This window comes from Oreochromis niloticus, linkage group LG1 (genome assembly GCF_001858045.2).
Source record: "Oreochromis niloticus isolate F11D_XX linkage group LG1, O_niloticus_UMD_NMBU, whole genome shotgun sequence".
In the NCBI taxonomy this organism is placed as follows: Eukaryota; Metazoa; Chordata; class Actinopteri; order Cichliformes; family Cichlidae; genus Oreochromis; species Oreochromis niloticus.
In genome coordinates, this window is record NC_031965.2 from 36,750,334 (window position 1) to 36,766,957 (window position 16,624).

At 38.5% G+C, this 16,624-nt stretch overlaps 1 protein-coding gene across 1 annotated transcript in view; it reads left to right on the top strand.

The window, feature by feature from the left end:
• The window catches only part of LOC102078972 (neural-cadherin), a 317,842-nt gene that overhangs the window by 140,379 nt on the left and 160,839 nt on the right, over nucleotides 1-16,624 (top strand). Inside the window, exons 10-15 of the mRNA XM_019361161.2 lie at nucleotides 448-618; nucleotides 1,128-1,300; nucleotides 2,715-2,882; nucleotides 6,011-6,260; nucleotides 10,858-10,985; nucleotides 11,209-11,395. Coding sequence (XP_019216706.1) covers nucleotides 448-618; nucleotides 1,128-1,300; nucleotides 2,715-2,882; nucleotides 6,011-6,260; nucleotides 10,858-10,985; nucleotides 11,209-11,395 — 1,077 coding nt within the window. The remainder of the gene's footprint in view (nucleotides 1-447; nucleotides 619-1,127; nucleotides 1,301-2,714; nucleotides 2,883-6,010; nucleotides 6,261-10,857; nucleotides 10,986-11,208; nucleotides 11,396-16,624) is intronic.

Here is a 16,624-nt window from a genome sequence, read left to right on the forward strand (position 1 = left end):
TGATTATTAAGCTTATTTCAGGCATATTTCAGCTTGATTTATTATATATAAAAAATAGTATCTGCAGATTGGACTGAATTGTTGTGCAGCTTTACCTGTAGTTGAGCTAAAAGTTATCATGCATTAATATGTTTATATATTATGGAGCTTTTTATTCAGTAGCAACAGTGGAGCGTGAGATATTGTAAATGACGTTGCTCAAAATCATTTCTAAAATAAATAATAAAGACAATTCTCTCTGGACTTGACGATAACTACTTTTGAAAAAGTCTCATTTTCTTTCATAATGTGCCTCTCATCTTCCCTACTGTGTTTAAAGTTTAGCTTCGAGGCAGGCAGAGGCAATCATTTTAGTGTTAAATTACAAGTACTCTGGGGGACACGAGACCAAGCAGTGTTTGCTATGATTCAGCTATCTGATCGACCTTGTTATCTCTGTCTTTCTAGGAATAATTGTGACGGCCAGGAAATTTGACCGCGAACGTCAAAGGGAGTACGCAGTGACAGTGACTGCCACTGACCAGGCGGCTGACCCACTGATTGGCATTTGTCAGCTGAACATTCTCATTCTGGACCAGAATGACAACAGTCCCAAGTTTGAGAACATCAGATACGAGTGTCAGTAGATATTAGCTCCACCTGCTGCATCACAGAATGAAAGCACATGCATATAGATTAAAAACAATATTTTTTAAAAAAAAAAAAGCATTCTCCCTATTTTGACAAGAAAAACTGACGCTAATGAGCTAACAGTGTTGGTCTTAGTATTCCTATGATGGCAGAATTTTTAGTATTACAGAGATACTGCTACTCAGAATTGGAGCTCTTTACTAATTGCTCATGTATTCAGTTTTTCATGTCACTGGGGAATTTCTGTTGTCTTTGTTTTCTGCTTTCTGTTGTTCGTTGTTTAAGCCTCATATTTGTTGTCAAATTGCTGAATTCCTTTCTTAATTAGTTTTTGTTTACTAAAGTTTGTCTACATTTTTTATTGTTTTTGTTATTGTTTCAAGTTCAAGTTTCTCTCTTGCCCTCTGTGCTGATGGATGCAATATCAAAGACTACAAATTAAGGTCTCTTGAGCCACTGAATTGCAAAGCACTCTTCTTCTTATTCTTCTCCTACAGACTTCCTCCGTGAGGATACTATGATTGGAACTAGTTTCTTACGGGTGGCGGCTCATGACGATGACTTTGGGACCAATGCAGCCATCACATACTCCATGTCTAATGAGCAGCCAGAGTACCTAAGGGTCAACCCACTGACAGGCTGGGTGTACGTTAACCAACCCATCTCGCAGGTACACTTTAGCTATGTTCTGGATACAATTCGCTTTTTTTTTTTAAAAAAGGCTTAACTCATACAGTTTACAGTTCCTATGGAAGTCCATAATGAGATTCCAGATGCATAGCAAACATATGGATAATCTATGCAGCTATTTATCTTGTAGGATTCCTTGGAGCTTCAAGCTCAAGCTTTTCTAAATGATAGAAAAACTCTGAAATTGTGAGACTTCCTTTAATAATTCTACTGGAGAGCTATAAAAAAAGGCAGCAGGGAACTTCAGATGTTAACCAAACTAAGATACTTCTCCTAGTATCCAAGTACATTTGCATTCCAGCCCTTTATTTTTTGACCGTGAGGGGGCAGAAGTCCTGTGGCCAGCAGCAGACCGCAGCCTGCGAATGTGATAATGTCTTCACTAAGGCCTTTTTCTTTGCCTGCAGGAGAATTTCTGTTATTTCTCTCACTTCACTGCTTCTGCCTGCTTCACTGCCAACAAGAAAAACAATCTTGGTGGGAACATGAACAAGCAATAGAGGAAATTGCCACGTAGCCTGTGCAAAACAAGTCTGCACCTCAGATGAGTGCTGTAGTGATAAAAGCCCCAAAATCAGCGGCGCACCATCTTCCAGTGCCAAGATGAATGAATGTTTGTATCCTCTGCACCTTGCATCTTATACTGACCTCTGGAACCAAGCCAGTATTTTTGGTTTCACTGGATTGTTCGCCAGAACATGGCCCTGTTTGAAAATAAAAACTTTTTTTTCCACTAATGAGTACAAATGAACAGATCCAGGCAATGCCTACATGCTTACTTCATCCTTTGCCAACATGACAGCCTCTGTGTCTTAATTGCTGAGAGCAAAGATTGAAATAAAAAGCTTTTTTTGTAACTGCAATAAATATTGCTATTGGAAAAGCTTTTATTTCACTCAGAAATATGAAATTTCTTTGAAGTATTACAACTTGTCCATAACATCCACAACTTGGTTCATAAACCACGAGGCTCTGGACAAAACTTCCCCAAATAATGACAGCTCATTCACACTGGGGTTACAGTCTTTGTTAAGTTTTTTTCTCTTTACTTACCAGAACAGATCATTTCCTCTGATTGCAGTGGATAAAGCTAATTGCTCTTGTAAGGGTTGCAAAACTCCATTCCCCTCCGTAGCTCGACAATGAGCCATGCCCTTCAATCAATACACTTATCTTTAAGTATGTTTACCCGAATGCAGCTTACAGTCGATTTCATCCTGCACTGAAGTGTGGAAAATGGATTGGTTGCCGAAATCAGTTTGATCTAGTTTCACATTGTTCTTCCATCTTTAAGGAAGCTGCAATTACGCACCCCTCGGTCACACTGAATACAACATCTTGTGACTTTCTCTCCCCCTTCTCCTCTTTTTGTCTGTGTGGACTTCTTTCCACAGAGGACCTACATCACCAGAGACATTGTGGCTACAGATGGGGGAAACAGGAGCAGTTCAGTGGAGCTGGCTGTTACCATCACTAATGTGAAGAACCAGCCTCCACAGTGGGAAAAAGACAACTACAATGTAGTCATACCAGAAAACACCGTCCGGGACACACCCATCGTGGTATGTTGCTCTGGGGTTGCACAGAAACATAGAGGTTTGAATTCAGTTCAGTGCAAATTTATTTATACATTAGCAATTCTCACCAGTTGCTTTGGGGCTCTCTATATGTAAGGTAAAGATGAAGAGGTGAAGAGAAGCTAATATTGGAGAAACATGATCTCTCTTTCTAGTCTCTGGTACAGCACAACAGATAAATCGGCCAAAAGCTTGGAGAAGTGTGCTCTGCTCTTCAACCAGTGTGGATAAACCTGAATGGGGAATGCAGTCTTTGCCCCTCCCTCATTACCACCAATAAAATGCCCTTGACTTCTTGAGATGTGAATGTGTGTAGCTGTGTCATGCACTTCCTACAAAAGACAACTTGAATCAAAAAATAAATGTTAAAGAGATGGTTGTCTTTATTTGAGGTGAAAGAATGCACTGAAATAAAGAGTTGCAGCATTAAACTTGAAAGAGATTTAATGAATGAAGCTATAGTAATTGACCAGATAACCAGATATACAATATGCAAAATAAATTAGTTGATACTATGTAATCTAATCGCTAAAAAGTAATGGACTGGCTTTTATATAGTTTTATCGTTTTCTACTCTTACTGAATAATAAAAGCACTTTCTACTACACGCTTTATCACACATGTATTCATACTGAGCTTTTATTCTATGCCTCTAGACACACACACACACACTCACACACACACACACACACACACACACACACTCATTCTGATGGATGCCGAAGGAGACATGCAGAACGGAGGAGTCAGGCTTTGAACCACCAACTTTTTGGTTGGCTTTACTTTGTGATAGTGTGCACTCTTCCTCCAGACCATACAAATAGATTAGATATCAGTACTTACACAGTATGTTTTTATATATATGAACAAGTGGGTACTTTTTGTATTTATGTCAAGTACATGTGAAGTGGGATATGTACATGTATGTAAAAGATGCACTTGACATGCCATGAATCCAAATTTATACGTTAATAATTTTATTTTTCTTTGTTTGAAGGAGTACTTACTTTGATTTTAAAATTCAACATTTTGTTTTTTGTCTTTTTTTTGTTTTAAACTCATCTAGTGTCTGGTTGGCAGTCGGGCTGTTCCTGCTCGTTTTCGGGGGCAATTATCACACGGATAATGCTAGTGTTCTCAGATTCTTTCTGTACACAAAGCCCTGCTACATTGTAATCCATTTTTCATGGAAACAATTTTTTTTTTCAAAAAGTTTTAGTTGGTATTTTCTCAGCGGGCTTTTTACTTTGGTCTTCAATAATAAAGGAGTTATGTGGAAATACTGCTTTTATGCACAAGTATAAACTGCAGAAACTGGAGAAAAAAGGCCCGATTTTAGTAAAAATAAAGATAAAAGATTGTACAGACTATGAAACATCATAAAAGAAAATCATTGTTTGGCATCGTGGCATCAAGCTCAAAAACATATTATGCAAAGTTTGTGGATTATTGCTGACCAAAGATGTTTGTTGCATGTTAATCCCGATGTTATCCCTTCCTAAACGCCTTATTTTCAAACGTGTCTGAAGAGAAGAGCAGAGGCCCGTTTTGTGTCGGTCTTCCCTCACAATCTTATTACAGCTTTGATGTGTTTTTAAGGCATTCAGTCGGTCTTAATGGCGAGCAACAACAAAAGAGTGTAACTGTGTAGGAAGTGTGTGGGATGCCAGTGGAGCTACAGGTTTAGGAACCACTGCTACAGAAAAATGCAGACATTCAAAAAGACCCTTAAATCTGTTGATTCATTGCTTGTGTGGTTCGGATGTATCCTGTCAACGGCACTTTGTTATTTATGGACATGGCTCTTCATGCCATTAACAGTATTTTCTAAGACTCTCTTGAAAGCAGTTTAATCCATTAAAGTTTATGATGAATATTTAAACTCAAAGGGTCGAAATAAAAAGACATGGGAGAATACTTTATACGGCACTGTGTGTGTTTAATTGTGTTTGTTCGAGATGCTGATGAAGGCAGGCATACAGAGCGCGGTCCCTGCGGTCTGGAGTATAAATCGAGATGGCAGATCAGTGTTGATTTGACCGCTGAGCAAAGATAAAATGACTCTCGGTGGGTTGTTAAATCTCTACCATGGACATTTTGAGTTTTTGTGTCCTAAATCGGGGCATATAGTAGTCAGACATGTTTGCTAGTTCCGCATGCCTCGCAGGGTGTCTCATTATTGTAGCTGCCATGCTCTGCAGGTTGAATGGATACAGCTAGGTCACCCATAGGCAAGCCGCATCGTGCCCGAGATGGCATTTTTGATTTTAATTGGGGTGTATGTGGCATCAGCTTTGAATAGTTTCTCCTTAATTAGTTTATGGAGAAAGCAGAATGAAGTGCAGAGTGTGTTTCCCTTTCATCCCACAAGATTTCAGCGGGTTGTTGTCTAGTCTAACAGTTTGAGACTTTCTATTATTTTAGTGTTCATTATTATGGGCTGTAAAATGCTTTTTTTTCCATTTGGGCAGATCGTTTTTCCCCTATTTGTAATGCACACTTCAATTGAAGCTCAGCAGTAGCTCTTTACACTTCCCTTCCTGTCCTGAGGGTCACTGCTGGAATTTAGCATTTTTCCAGCTCTCAGAGTTCATAATTGGAAACATGTAAAAAATTTGCCAAATGCAAATTGCTGATGGTTTTCTGGATTTTTGTGCTGTTGGTCATCTCTCAGGTAGAATCGTTATGGGTGACTTCCAAATATGAGAAAATGAGAACGACACATGGAGGCAAATAATTACCCAAACCTTGCTGTGGGTATTAAATGTGAATTCAGTCGTTTATTTGGTAAGACAACTTCCAGGGAGTCAGAGTAACTCATTTATAGTGACACTTTATCTAATGGGTAAAAGAAGAAAAAAAATTGTTCATTACATAATTTATTGTGCAGTTTACTGAGTTTTCTGAGGAGCCACTAGTGGACTTTGACCATTTCAAAGACCGTCTTTCCCAGACATGGATGAAGGCTACAGTAAACTTCCTTCTGTGGAGATTTTAATATTTATGTGACAGCCCCTCTGCGGTGATGTCAAGCAGACAGACAGTGAGGTATCCCATTGTTTTGATATTTTGCCTTTATTCTTTCCCTCTTTTCTTATCTTTGTTCCAAAAAGACCATCAAAGCAACTTCACCTCTTGGAGATCCCAGAGTAACTTATAATTTGGAGGATGGCATGGTCCCAGAGACCAACATGCCAGTTCGTTTTTACTTGACCCCCAACCGAGAGGATGGTTCGGCATCTATCCTGGTGGCAGAGCCCCTGGACTATGAGACCACCAAGAACTTCATGCTGAGGGTTCGAGCTCAGAATGTTGCTGCTGTACCACTAGCTGCCTTCACGACAGTCTATGTCAATGTCACTGGTAAGCCCTCTTTTATTCGCGCTTTCTTATTTTAATTTACATGTAACATGTTTTATTTGATATCTCATGAAAATTGTCACAACAGTCGCCCTGTGGAATAATTTAGCCTTCCATGTGTCACATTTTATTCATTAAAACTTAATGTTTTAACAATAGTTATTTCAAGAATAAATGCCCATTAAGTGAACAGTAAACATAAGAAAACAGGGCTGTTAAAACATCATATAATTAAAATAAATAGTCAAAGATACAAGGACGATGTCACAAAGATGCATTAAATCAGAAGCAGGTAAGAATTTAGCGAGAAGAAGTTTTGCAAAGGAATGAATTTTCTGTTCTGTGACAAAGTTATCAAAACAACAAAATGCCAGTCGAGTCATTTCTGTGTCAGGCTGCGTAAAATAAGCTCCAAAAAGAATTAATTTGGCTTGATGAGTTTTCGAGATATAGAAAAATAAAATCAAGAAAATATTTTATAATAAGCGTCTTTATGAATCTTTGGGAAATAAGTCCAAATAACTCCTAAAGTATCTTCTTTTCTAACTTACCATCAACATAAATTGTAACATTACTTGTATTTTCATTAGTCATTAGTTAGTCAGTCATTTGTTTGCAATAAAATAACTAAAGTTGAATTAAAGATTGCGTATGATACCATTTAAATATCACACAGTTAGGCAATGGTATACTATACTCCACACAGCACAGTGTTCAATGAGACATTCAGTGACTTCTAACTTGATAACGTGTAAATACAGCTAGATTCTCAGCACAGTCTTTGTTTTTAACATAATGTGAATGTAGATTTTGTCAGTCAGCATTGCACTTCCCAAAATCCCAATTTCAGCGGTGCAAGGCAGCGGCTTGGTAGTTAATGGACCTTGTTAAAGTCAACATTTCATTGTCAATTGTTATCTGACAGTAGAAAAAGAAAAATATGTCCATAGGAACAAATGTGTTATGCAAAAATGCAGCAGAGGGACGGGAGAGAGTAGCAAACACACATAAACAGCTTGCAAAAAGCCAGCGGTGGCACATAAAGCAATATGGTCATAGAGTAGCACACACCTAGTACTTCACTATTATTTATAAATCTGCATTTAAAAATTTCAGAGTTCATGACTACTTTGCCCACACTCTGTGGGTATCCGATCAGCACTCGGTATACAACAGCAGAGTTGTTCTATTCCTTCAGGGTTTTCAGTTCTTCAGCTGGGAGAAGAACATGAACGTGATGGTTTGGTCATTTGTTGGTTTTATTAAGAGTGTTTTCATTGTTTTACTTGCTGTCAAAGAGACCTTTTTTAATAGTTTACCAGAGCCATAATGTTTCTGTTAAACCCAGTGGGCTCTTTTAACACTAAAAAATTGAAGAATGCGGTGTCGCTGTATGACTCTGATGTTTAGTAAAGGTGTTACAATACCAGTCGCACAAACTAAACTGTGAGGCGGAAACAGGTTGTGTATTTGATAGTGAAAACAGTTAGTTGCAGCTCTACATGCACATTGCTGATAAAACATGTTTTCTTTTGAGCATTCTCATCTTCTGTGGTATGCTTTGACTCGGTACAGTAGAAAAGTTCATTGTTCAGATTATTATTGTTGTCTTGTTATTCAGCATTGATCTGTTGTTGTATTGGTCCTTTCTAAATTGAGGCCACAGAAGAAAATAAAGACTGGATAGAGATGGCAGGGCAGTCAAAGTCTGCCAGTTGAGCTCCAATTTTCCAGTAGAGTTGTTTAAAGCTACACAAATCCAAATTATTTTGAAGAACTCGACAGCTTTTGGGAGTGAGGGATGAGCATAGATATATATATATATATGCTTAACCCCAGTGCCTCACTGCCACTGCAGGTCTCATCCTGTCACTTAAAGCTCACATTTTCCAATGAAGGTCACTCTTCACTTCTCTATCATTTTTATTCTGCCGTTATTAGTTTGGTCTGTCGCAGCTAATAGTAATGCCCTGCTGATCAGACACGAGCTATGAATTCCCTTGTAACATGCGTGCATGAACACACACATATGCACACATACACATAATCCATTTCGAACTGGTCTTAATCCAGTAAGAAATAATGAATTTTCACAGACCCCTTCTTTCTTTTTCCCCGACTTTCTTCTTCTCTTTTCGCTCACCCCTCCTTCCCCTTATCTGTCTTAATAAGAAAGCTCTTTGACTTCTCCAGAGGCAGTGAGTCTGAGGAAGTGAGGGAGGTCTGTAATGGATTTAAGGCCCCATTTTTAATTCATAGATTAAGACATTTGCTGAGAAGAAAGGAGAAAGAAAAAAGGTATATGAAGCAGCATTAGATTTAATGCGTGGCTCTGTTCAAGTCATTTCTGTAATGCTTTTGGTCTTAAATCAGCTGTGTTAAAATCCGGCTTCTGCTGTTGAGGAAAACGTAACCTCTCGTGCTCCTTCTCACTGGTTCTTGGTATTTCCTGCGTTTCAACTTTTGGCTTATAACTTTCTGTGTTTCTTTTTGATATGGTCAAAGGAAAGTGATGTGGAAAAAACCAGTTTTATTTGTCCAGTATTGAGCGCTCTAATGCACGCTTTGATCCTCATTTTGTCCCCAGCTGGGGAAAAATAGTTGCGACATCGAAAACGGTGCAAAGATGTAATTGGTTGCTGTTACAGTAAATGTAAAGACTTTTACTTTGCAAACCAGTTGTTTCGTTTTTGTTTTTTAGAAGATATATGACATCATAATCATGCGAGATTTGCCAGTCTTAAAGCTGTGAGCTTACAGACAAACCACAGATGGTTTGGGTAAATTGGCATACTTGACTCGTAATTTGCTTACTTTCAAAGCCCCTCAGACTGCAGCTTGTTTTTCCCTTTCAGTGCTTCCTGTGTTTTGTGTTTCATTGATCCAGTAGGTTGAAGTTAGTCTGTGGTGGACAGTAATAGACAGCTGGTTCATTTAGTCACCTGTCAGATATTGCATGCCCTTTTCCATTTTCAAGGACAATTTTCCAGATGGTCCTTTGTAGGAAAACACCTGGCACCAAAGGGTAGTCAAACCAAATCCTCATCTGACTGGAGGTTTTTTTGTCAGTTGACTGGACTTTATATTATGTTTGCATTATAAAGTGGAAAAGAGCCACTTTGGATAGATGCTTCAGGTAACACACCAAACAGCACTGCACAGGGGTTTCTAATACTCTGATGGAAGTCATCACAGATGCACTTATTTTAGATTTGTTACAATGATTAAAATGTGTTTGATTTTATTTATTTATTTTTACAGATGTTTAAAAACAAAGTGACCTTTTTATCTTCACTTTTTTCTACAGCAGCAGTGCTTTGCAGCAGCCCGTTAATAGCAATGCAAATTACAGAGCAAAATAAAATGAAGTTCTAATTACAAACAGACTGTTTGAAAGTTTGTCACATGTGGCTCCACGTGACCTGACACTGAGATGAAGGCTACTTTATTGTACTGGAGCTAAAGTGGTTCTAACACAAACTGCATAAATGCAATTTGTGTTAGAACCACTTTAGAGTATTTCTGAACATCTTAGTTTTTGGGGGGGTTTTTTAAAAAAGAAGCATATAAGTGTAGGTTTAAAAGATCTTAATTGTACAAATAAATGTAAAGCAACCTGGAGAGGAAGAATATGCTCTGTGCATTTGGTGCTGTCCAGAAACACTGCTGCCAAAATGCAGTCAAACGCTAACATGTGGAAAGTAGGAAACGAAAAGTATTTTTGCCAGTGAATCAATGAGATTTGAAATTGAATGAAATGAAATTTAAAACAATTACCTCATACAGTCTGGTAGCTATAAAAGATTTTCATGCTAAAAGGCAGCAACTGTCAGTTGGACAGTTTCTTGGTCAAAGGCTAATGATAGCTGTTTCACTGAAGACGAGTGAGCTAAACTAAAACCGAATCATCATCAAATCTCAAATTTAATCAAATAATTTGTAGATAATTTTGTGAGGTTTGGCTTTCATGTACATTACTGATAAGTTCTATTCCCTTGCCTAAGTGAAAGTCTTGTAGACATATGCTTCTTTTTTTTATCTGAACCAGTTATATAAATAGAATCAGAATAAAATTACTGTTGTTTGTTGTTGGGTTTTTTTGAAGGAGAAAAGGCAGCTTCAGTTATTGTAAGCAGGTGAGGATGTCAGAGGTCTGTTGTGCTCATTTCCAGCTCTACATTTCCTTTTTTTTTGGACTCAAGTACCTTTGCATGACTTGCAGTAATAAAAATAGTTTATCTCATACTGAGCGCTGCTGTAGTTCATCTTGTTTGAACCAAGATTTTTTTCTTTTGTTTTAAACTGTGACTTTTATGCTATATATAGATATTGATATTGATATATGTGTGTATGTTTTGGAGGGTGTAGTGTGACAGGACATGGGCATAACATGCAAACTCCACACTCAAAGGAAAGGTCCTGTGCAGGGTTATACCTTCTTTGTTGCTCTGAAGCAGCAGTGCTAATCAGTGTGAACTAACTTGTCCCCTTCAGAAAGCCCATCGCTTATCTATGACATTTCTGTTAAATCCAGTAGGTCTCAAATGGAGAAGCATTTTTATTTAACTCTGAGCCCTATTTGCATTTCTTCCCTCTCCAGATGTAAATGACAACGTCCCTTTTTTTACTTCATCCATCTATGAGGCCTCGGTCACTGAAGGAGCAGAGTCGGGAGCTTTGGTTTTCCAGGTTTCAGCTAATGACCTAGATTTGGGCCCCAATGGCAAGGTGAAAACAAATTCACACGTTTACACAGAAACACACAAATCATTGTACAGAGTAATGTTGCAACCTTGGGTGAAATGAATGTTTTTGAATGTCTGCTTTGTATTATTTTCATTCTGTTTTTCATTATTCAAGAGGTCTTCTTCCTTGCTGTGCAAATTTGCACTAATTAACTCAGTTTTAGCATCTGGCCTTCTGTATAATTGTGTCTGCCCCCACCTTCCAGATCTCTTACTCCCTGCTGGAGGATCGCAGTGGAGACCATCAGTATTTCCGTATCGACCCAGAGCTGGGGTTCATCTACACTCAGGCTGTATTTGACCGTGAGACCAAAAGCTCCTACCTGTTGGAGGTTCAGTCTGTAGATGGATGGGAGTCAGCGCGGCCCGGCAAGCATGGGCAGCCCAACTCTGGTAAATAAGACCAACGCTACACAGAACATCTTGTAACTGGATCTATAGTTAGGTCGTGATTCCTGTTGTGTTTTTGCTACGTTTCTTCAGTACTGGCCCTGACTCTTAATAACAACAATTATATAAAGCTGCCAGGTAGGAGCTAGGTTTAATTCCTTCAGCAGTCCACTACTCTAATTATAATATGCACAATGGAGATAATCATTTGAATACTTACTGAATATTTAAATAATGTCAGAAGGTTTTGACCACTTAGTCAAAAGTTTATGTCTTGGTCAGAAAAATCTGAATTTGCCTCATTTCCTAACATGTAATTCTAGTAAACATTGCCTGTTTGGGGTTGGCAGTCAGCCTTAAAAATACTTCCACATATACACTTCTATTAGTCTTAAATGGTCTCAGATGTCTTGAAAGCCTTTTATAATCTCAGATGTTTCTTTTGTACATTATGGTCCCCTTTAGAGTCCAGAAGGACATAAAGGTGGATATTCTTATAATTTACAAGTCACTACCATTTAGGCCTGTCCCTCAGTTTCTCATTAAGAGCCATCCCTTGGTCTTTACGTCTGGTTTCAAAGCACCATGATGGTGACAGTGAATTCAGAACAGGAACTCGCTAATCAGTGGAGGACCTCATGGTTGGTACAGCCATCCTTTATATACAGTCTCTCGTGTATAAATATGTGATGATAACTCAAAATAAAAATAACTGTGTGCTGTCCTGTTAGAGTTATTCACTCTTAAACTAATAGAGCCAAACAATAAAAAACAGTGCAAGACTGATATTTATTTTATGCCAAACAGCTGGCTTCTTGCACGCAAGCAGGGAGACTTCACTTGACATAATTATGCCAAACCTGGTTCACCCATTAGACTCATAAATCATCACGTTGCCACTGTTCCAGGGGCTAATGACGATCCGTGAGCTTGTGTGGCCACTGGTAACATCAGTGCTGCACTGCCATTGCTTCCAAGCTGGATACATATTGCTGGACATATTACAAACTTGATACTATTTGATAGTTGTTCATTACAAACCATTGAGCTGTTTAGAACAACCCATTCTTCTCTGCATGGATTTACATTGCATGGCTGTATACTCGATGTTATACGTGTTAGCTATGGGTGGAGGAAAAAACTGGTAGTTTGCATGGGGATATATTTATTGATACAGGAACACCAAATATTTATATTTTATTAAATTGTTATAGTTCTCTGGGAATACTACAAACAAGAGGGCCTACCTCATACGAGATAATGTTAGCTGAGCAAACTTACATTAAATCAGCTCAACCAAAAAAACATTTAACACACAACGCTGAACACACTTCCTACTTCAGAGCAAGCTAATGGCTCAGTCACACAATCAAATGAAAGCAGCCTCCTTGGATCTGTCTGGTGATTGCACAGGTCGCCTGATAGGAGGAAACCTTTGTATGAATAGTCGCAGTCTCACTTGGACTGTCTGCAGTTCACTCTCAGTGAGATTGTTGGAGGTTTGCAAAGACTTGCTGTCTAATTTATGAACGCAGACAAACTGCTATCGTGTTGCAATCACTCTAAAAGAATCTTTGTTAATGCGACTCCATTGGCTGCCAGCTGGTGTTATTCTGGTTATATTCCTCTGGAACAGGAAGGTTGCTGATCAAAAATTGAATTTCCGTCTATATAGAAGGCAACAGAAATGTGATTTTCAACTCCATCTCATGGTAATATTTTGCAGGTTTTAGTGAAAGTGTTAATATGTGTGACAAAAAATATGCAATATTTCTTTTTATTATTGGATAAAATGGATATTAACAAAGTTTAACTTTCAGGACATAATTTGCAGTTAAAAAGAGGTGATAAATCGCAATATATGGTATTGCAATACTCAACATATCGCAAAACTTTAAGAATTACAATAATATTGTACTGAAGTGACAATATCACATCATTTGGGGTCTGTTTAGTCCCACCTGTGCTGTTAGCATTGACTGTAATACTGCTAAGAAATGTTTGTTGCACTGAATGAAGAACAGTTGAAACAACATTACACCAGGAAAAGTGTTTAGTCAGAACCTATTTATGCTAATGACTTTTATATAACCTGTGTGAGCTCAGACTGTAGAAATGCAAACATATCGATGTAATGGATATGAGTCGTAATTTACTTTGTGTAGCGATGGTGGCACCTCATATAGTGACTGCAAAAAAGAGCGAGCACAGAGGAGGAGACGGCTGCAGACAGCTGCTCCGTACTCTTCATTCTGAAGCTCCAAATCTTCATTGAAGGCAGCAGTAATCTCTGTTTTCCTTTCTGTCGCTTTCCCACATCTGCTCATCTCTCTCTTCGAAAGGACCAAAGGCCATCTTTCTCTTTCCATCTTTCTCTCTTGCACCCCGTCTCCCTCCATCTCTCTATTTCTCTCTCATTTGCTGCCAGATGAAATGCATACATGCGCTGGTTGAATATAGACGCGAAGAAATGAACAGATGTTGAGACAGATGGGTGGATGGAGAGAGGTGTTGAAAAACAGCAAAAACACACCAGGATGTATTTTTAATAAATATGATCATAGATTATTAACAGACCCTCTCTCTCGGTCTGACTCACTGACATTTGTGGCGACGTAAACAGAAGTTAAATATTAAGAAGAGGAGAGACTGCAGGAAAGCTGCGAGAGTTATTTATTTTTTTCTGTCATATTAATAATAAATGAGGTGGCATGAAGAAGGATGGATGACAGGCAAATTAACAGATACTTATCACTGATGCAAACACCCACAAGTGAATGTAATAGAGATGTAAAGTGGGAGGAGCTGTGGTTCCACATGATTTTCTTGTGGAAAAGAAAAACATAGGACTGACAGGGGAAGCACTTCTACCACTCGAATTTACTCTTCCAAGTTCAATACAAGCGAGTTATAAAATCCCTGCTGCAAAGTGGTGATGCTGCGTTCATTCATTGTTCGGGTGACAAACTATGACTTCCAGGGTCCATCTGATAAGGATATGATATGGATAGGAACAAAAATTACAGCTGAGAAAACCAGAATTTTACTATAAACTGTTAAACTGGCCAGGAAGATGACTCCCTTACTATTATTTATATTATAATCTGTATAGCACTTAGCACTATAGCACTGTTACACCACCACATTCGCTCTGACTGACAGCATGGCTCTCGCCATCAAAATTTTTCTCCAAAAAAGTAATCCCATTACTTTACTGATTACTTACTTTCAAAAGTAATTAGTTACTTAGTTACTTTTTAAAAACATTATACACAACCTGAATACATAATAAAGCAATAGACCTTTCAGCCCAATTCTATTTTTATGCATAATCCATCATATAAAATTGAAACAAATAGAAAGCCTCTTTTTAAAAATTGTTTTGTTTTAATCTTTTAATTTTATGCACATTGCATTAAGCAAAAAATATATTATATGCAACAGTCTTTGACCTGAAGAAATTCTTTAACATTTAAACCTATTTTCTGCATATTCCAGCATATACAGGGAGTGCAGAATTATTAGGCAAGTTGTATTTTTGAGGAATAATTTTATTATTGAACAACAACCATGTTCTCAATGAACCCAAAAAACTCATTAATATCAAAGCTGAATGTTTTTGGAAGTAGTTTTTAGTTTTAGCTATTTTAGGGGGATATCTGTGTGTGCAGGTGACTATTACTGTGCATAATTATTAGGCAACTTAACAAAAAACAAATATATACCCATTTCAATTATTTATTTTTACCAGTGAAACCAATATAACATCTCCACATTCACAAATATACATTTCTGACATTCAAAAACAAAACCAAAACAAATCAGCGACCAATATAGCCACCTTTCTTTGCAAGGACACTCAAAAGCCTGCCATCCATGGATTCTGTCAGTGTTTTGATCTGTTCACCATCAACATTGCGTGCAGCAGCAACCACAGCCTCCCAGACACTGTTCAGAGAGGTGTACTGTTTTCCCTCCTTGTAAATCTCACATTTGATGATGGACCACAGGTTCTCAATGGGGTTCAGATCAGGTGAACAAGGAGGCCATGTCATTAGTTTTTCTTCTTTTATACCCTTTCTTGCCAGCCATGCTGTGGAGTACTTGGACGCGTGTGATGGAGCATTGTCCTGCATGAAAATCATGTTTTTCTTGAAGGATGCAGACTTCTTCCTGTACCACTGCTTGAAGAAGGTGTCTTCCAGAAACTGGCAGTAGGACTGGGAGTTGAGCTTGACTCCATCCTCAACCCGAAAAGGCCCCACAAGCTCATCTTTGATGATACCAGCCCAAACCAGTACTCCACCTCCACCTTGCTGGCTTCTGAGTGGGACTGGAGCTCTCTGCCCTTTACCAATCCAGCCACGGGCCCATCCATCTGGCCCATCAAGACTCACTCTCATTTCATCAGTCCATAAAACCACACGCTTCTTGCGACCCTGTTTGACTATTTTGAATGAAACGCTTGATTGTTCGATGATCACGCTTCAGAAGCTTTGCAATTTTAAGACTGCTGCATCCCTCTGCAAGATATCTCACTATTTTTGACTTTTCTGAGCCTGTCAAGTCCTTCTTTTGACCCATTTTGCCAAAGGAAAGGAAGTTGCCTAATAATTATTCACACCTGATATAGGGTGTTGATGTCATTAGACCACACCCCTTCTCATTACAGAGATGCACATCACCTAATATGCTTAATTGGTAGTAGGCTTTCGAGCCTATACAGCTTGGAGTAAGACAACATGCATGAAGAGGATGATGTGGACAAAATACTCATTTGCCTAATAATTCTGCACTCCCTGTAAAATAAAATAATGTTTTGTGTTTACACTCACTCTTTCATATAGATGCAAGTAAAACAGCAAAAAATAAATAAAATCAAAGACTCAGCAGCACTAAGTCCTTTTGCTCTTAAATCTATTTTCACCTGTTTAGCAGGAGTGGGTCAGGTGGAGCTTTGCCCATTGCAGCAGCGGTCGGGATCCGGAGGTTTCTCTGTGAATTTCACATTCCCGTGGCAGCGTGCTCGGTGCTTGCTCGGATTCGAAGTTTAAATTTTCACCGTAGAAAGAAGTTTTCTTCCCACGCAGACTGTACAGCAGACACTAATGTTTTTGTCACTTTTTATGGACTAAAACTTAAAGTAATGTAAGTACGTCCACGCTTTAAATGCTGCATGGTCGTACTCTCTCCCGCACTCCATATTACCATTGTTGATCTACACACGTCTGT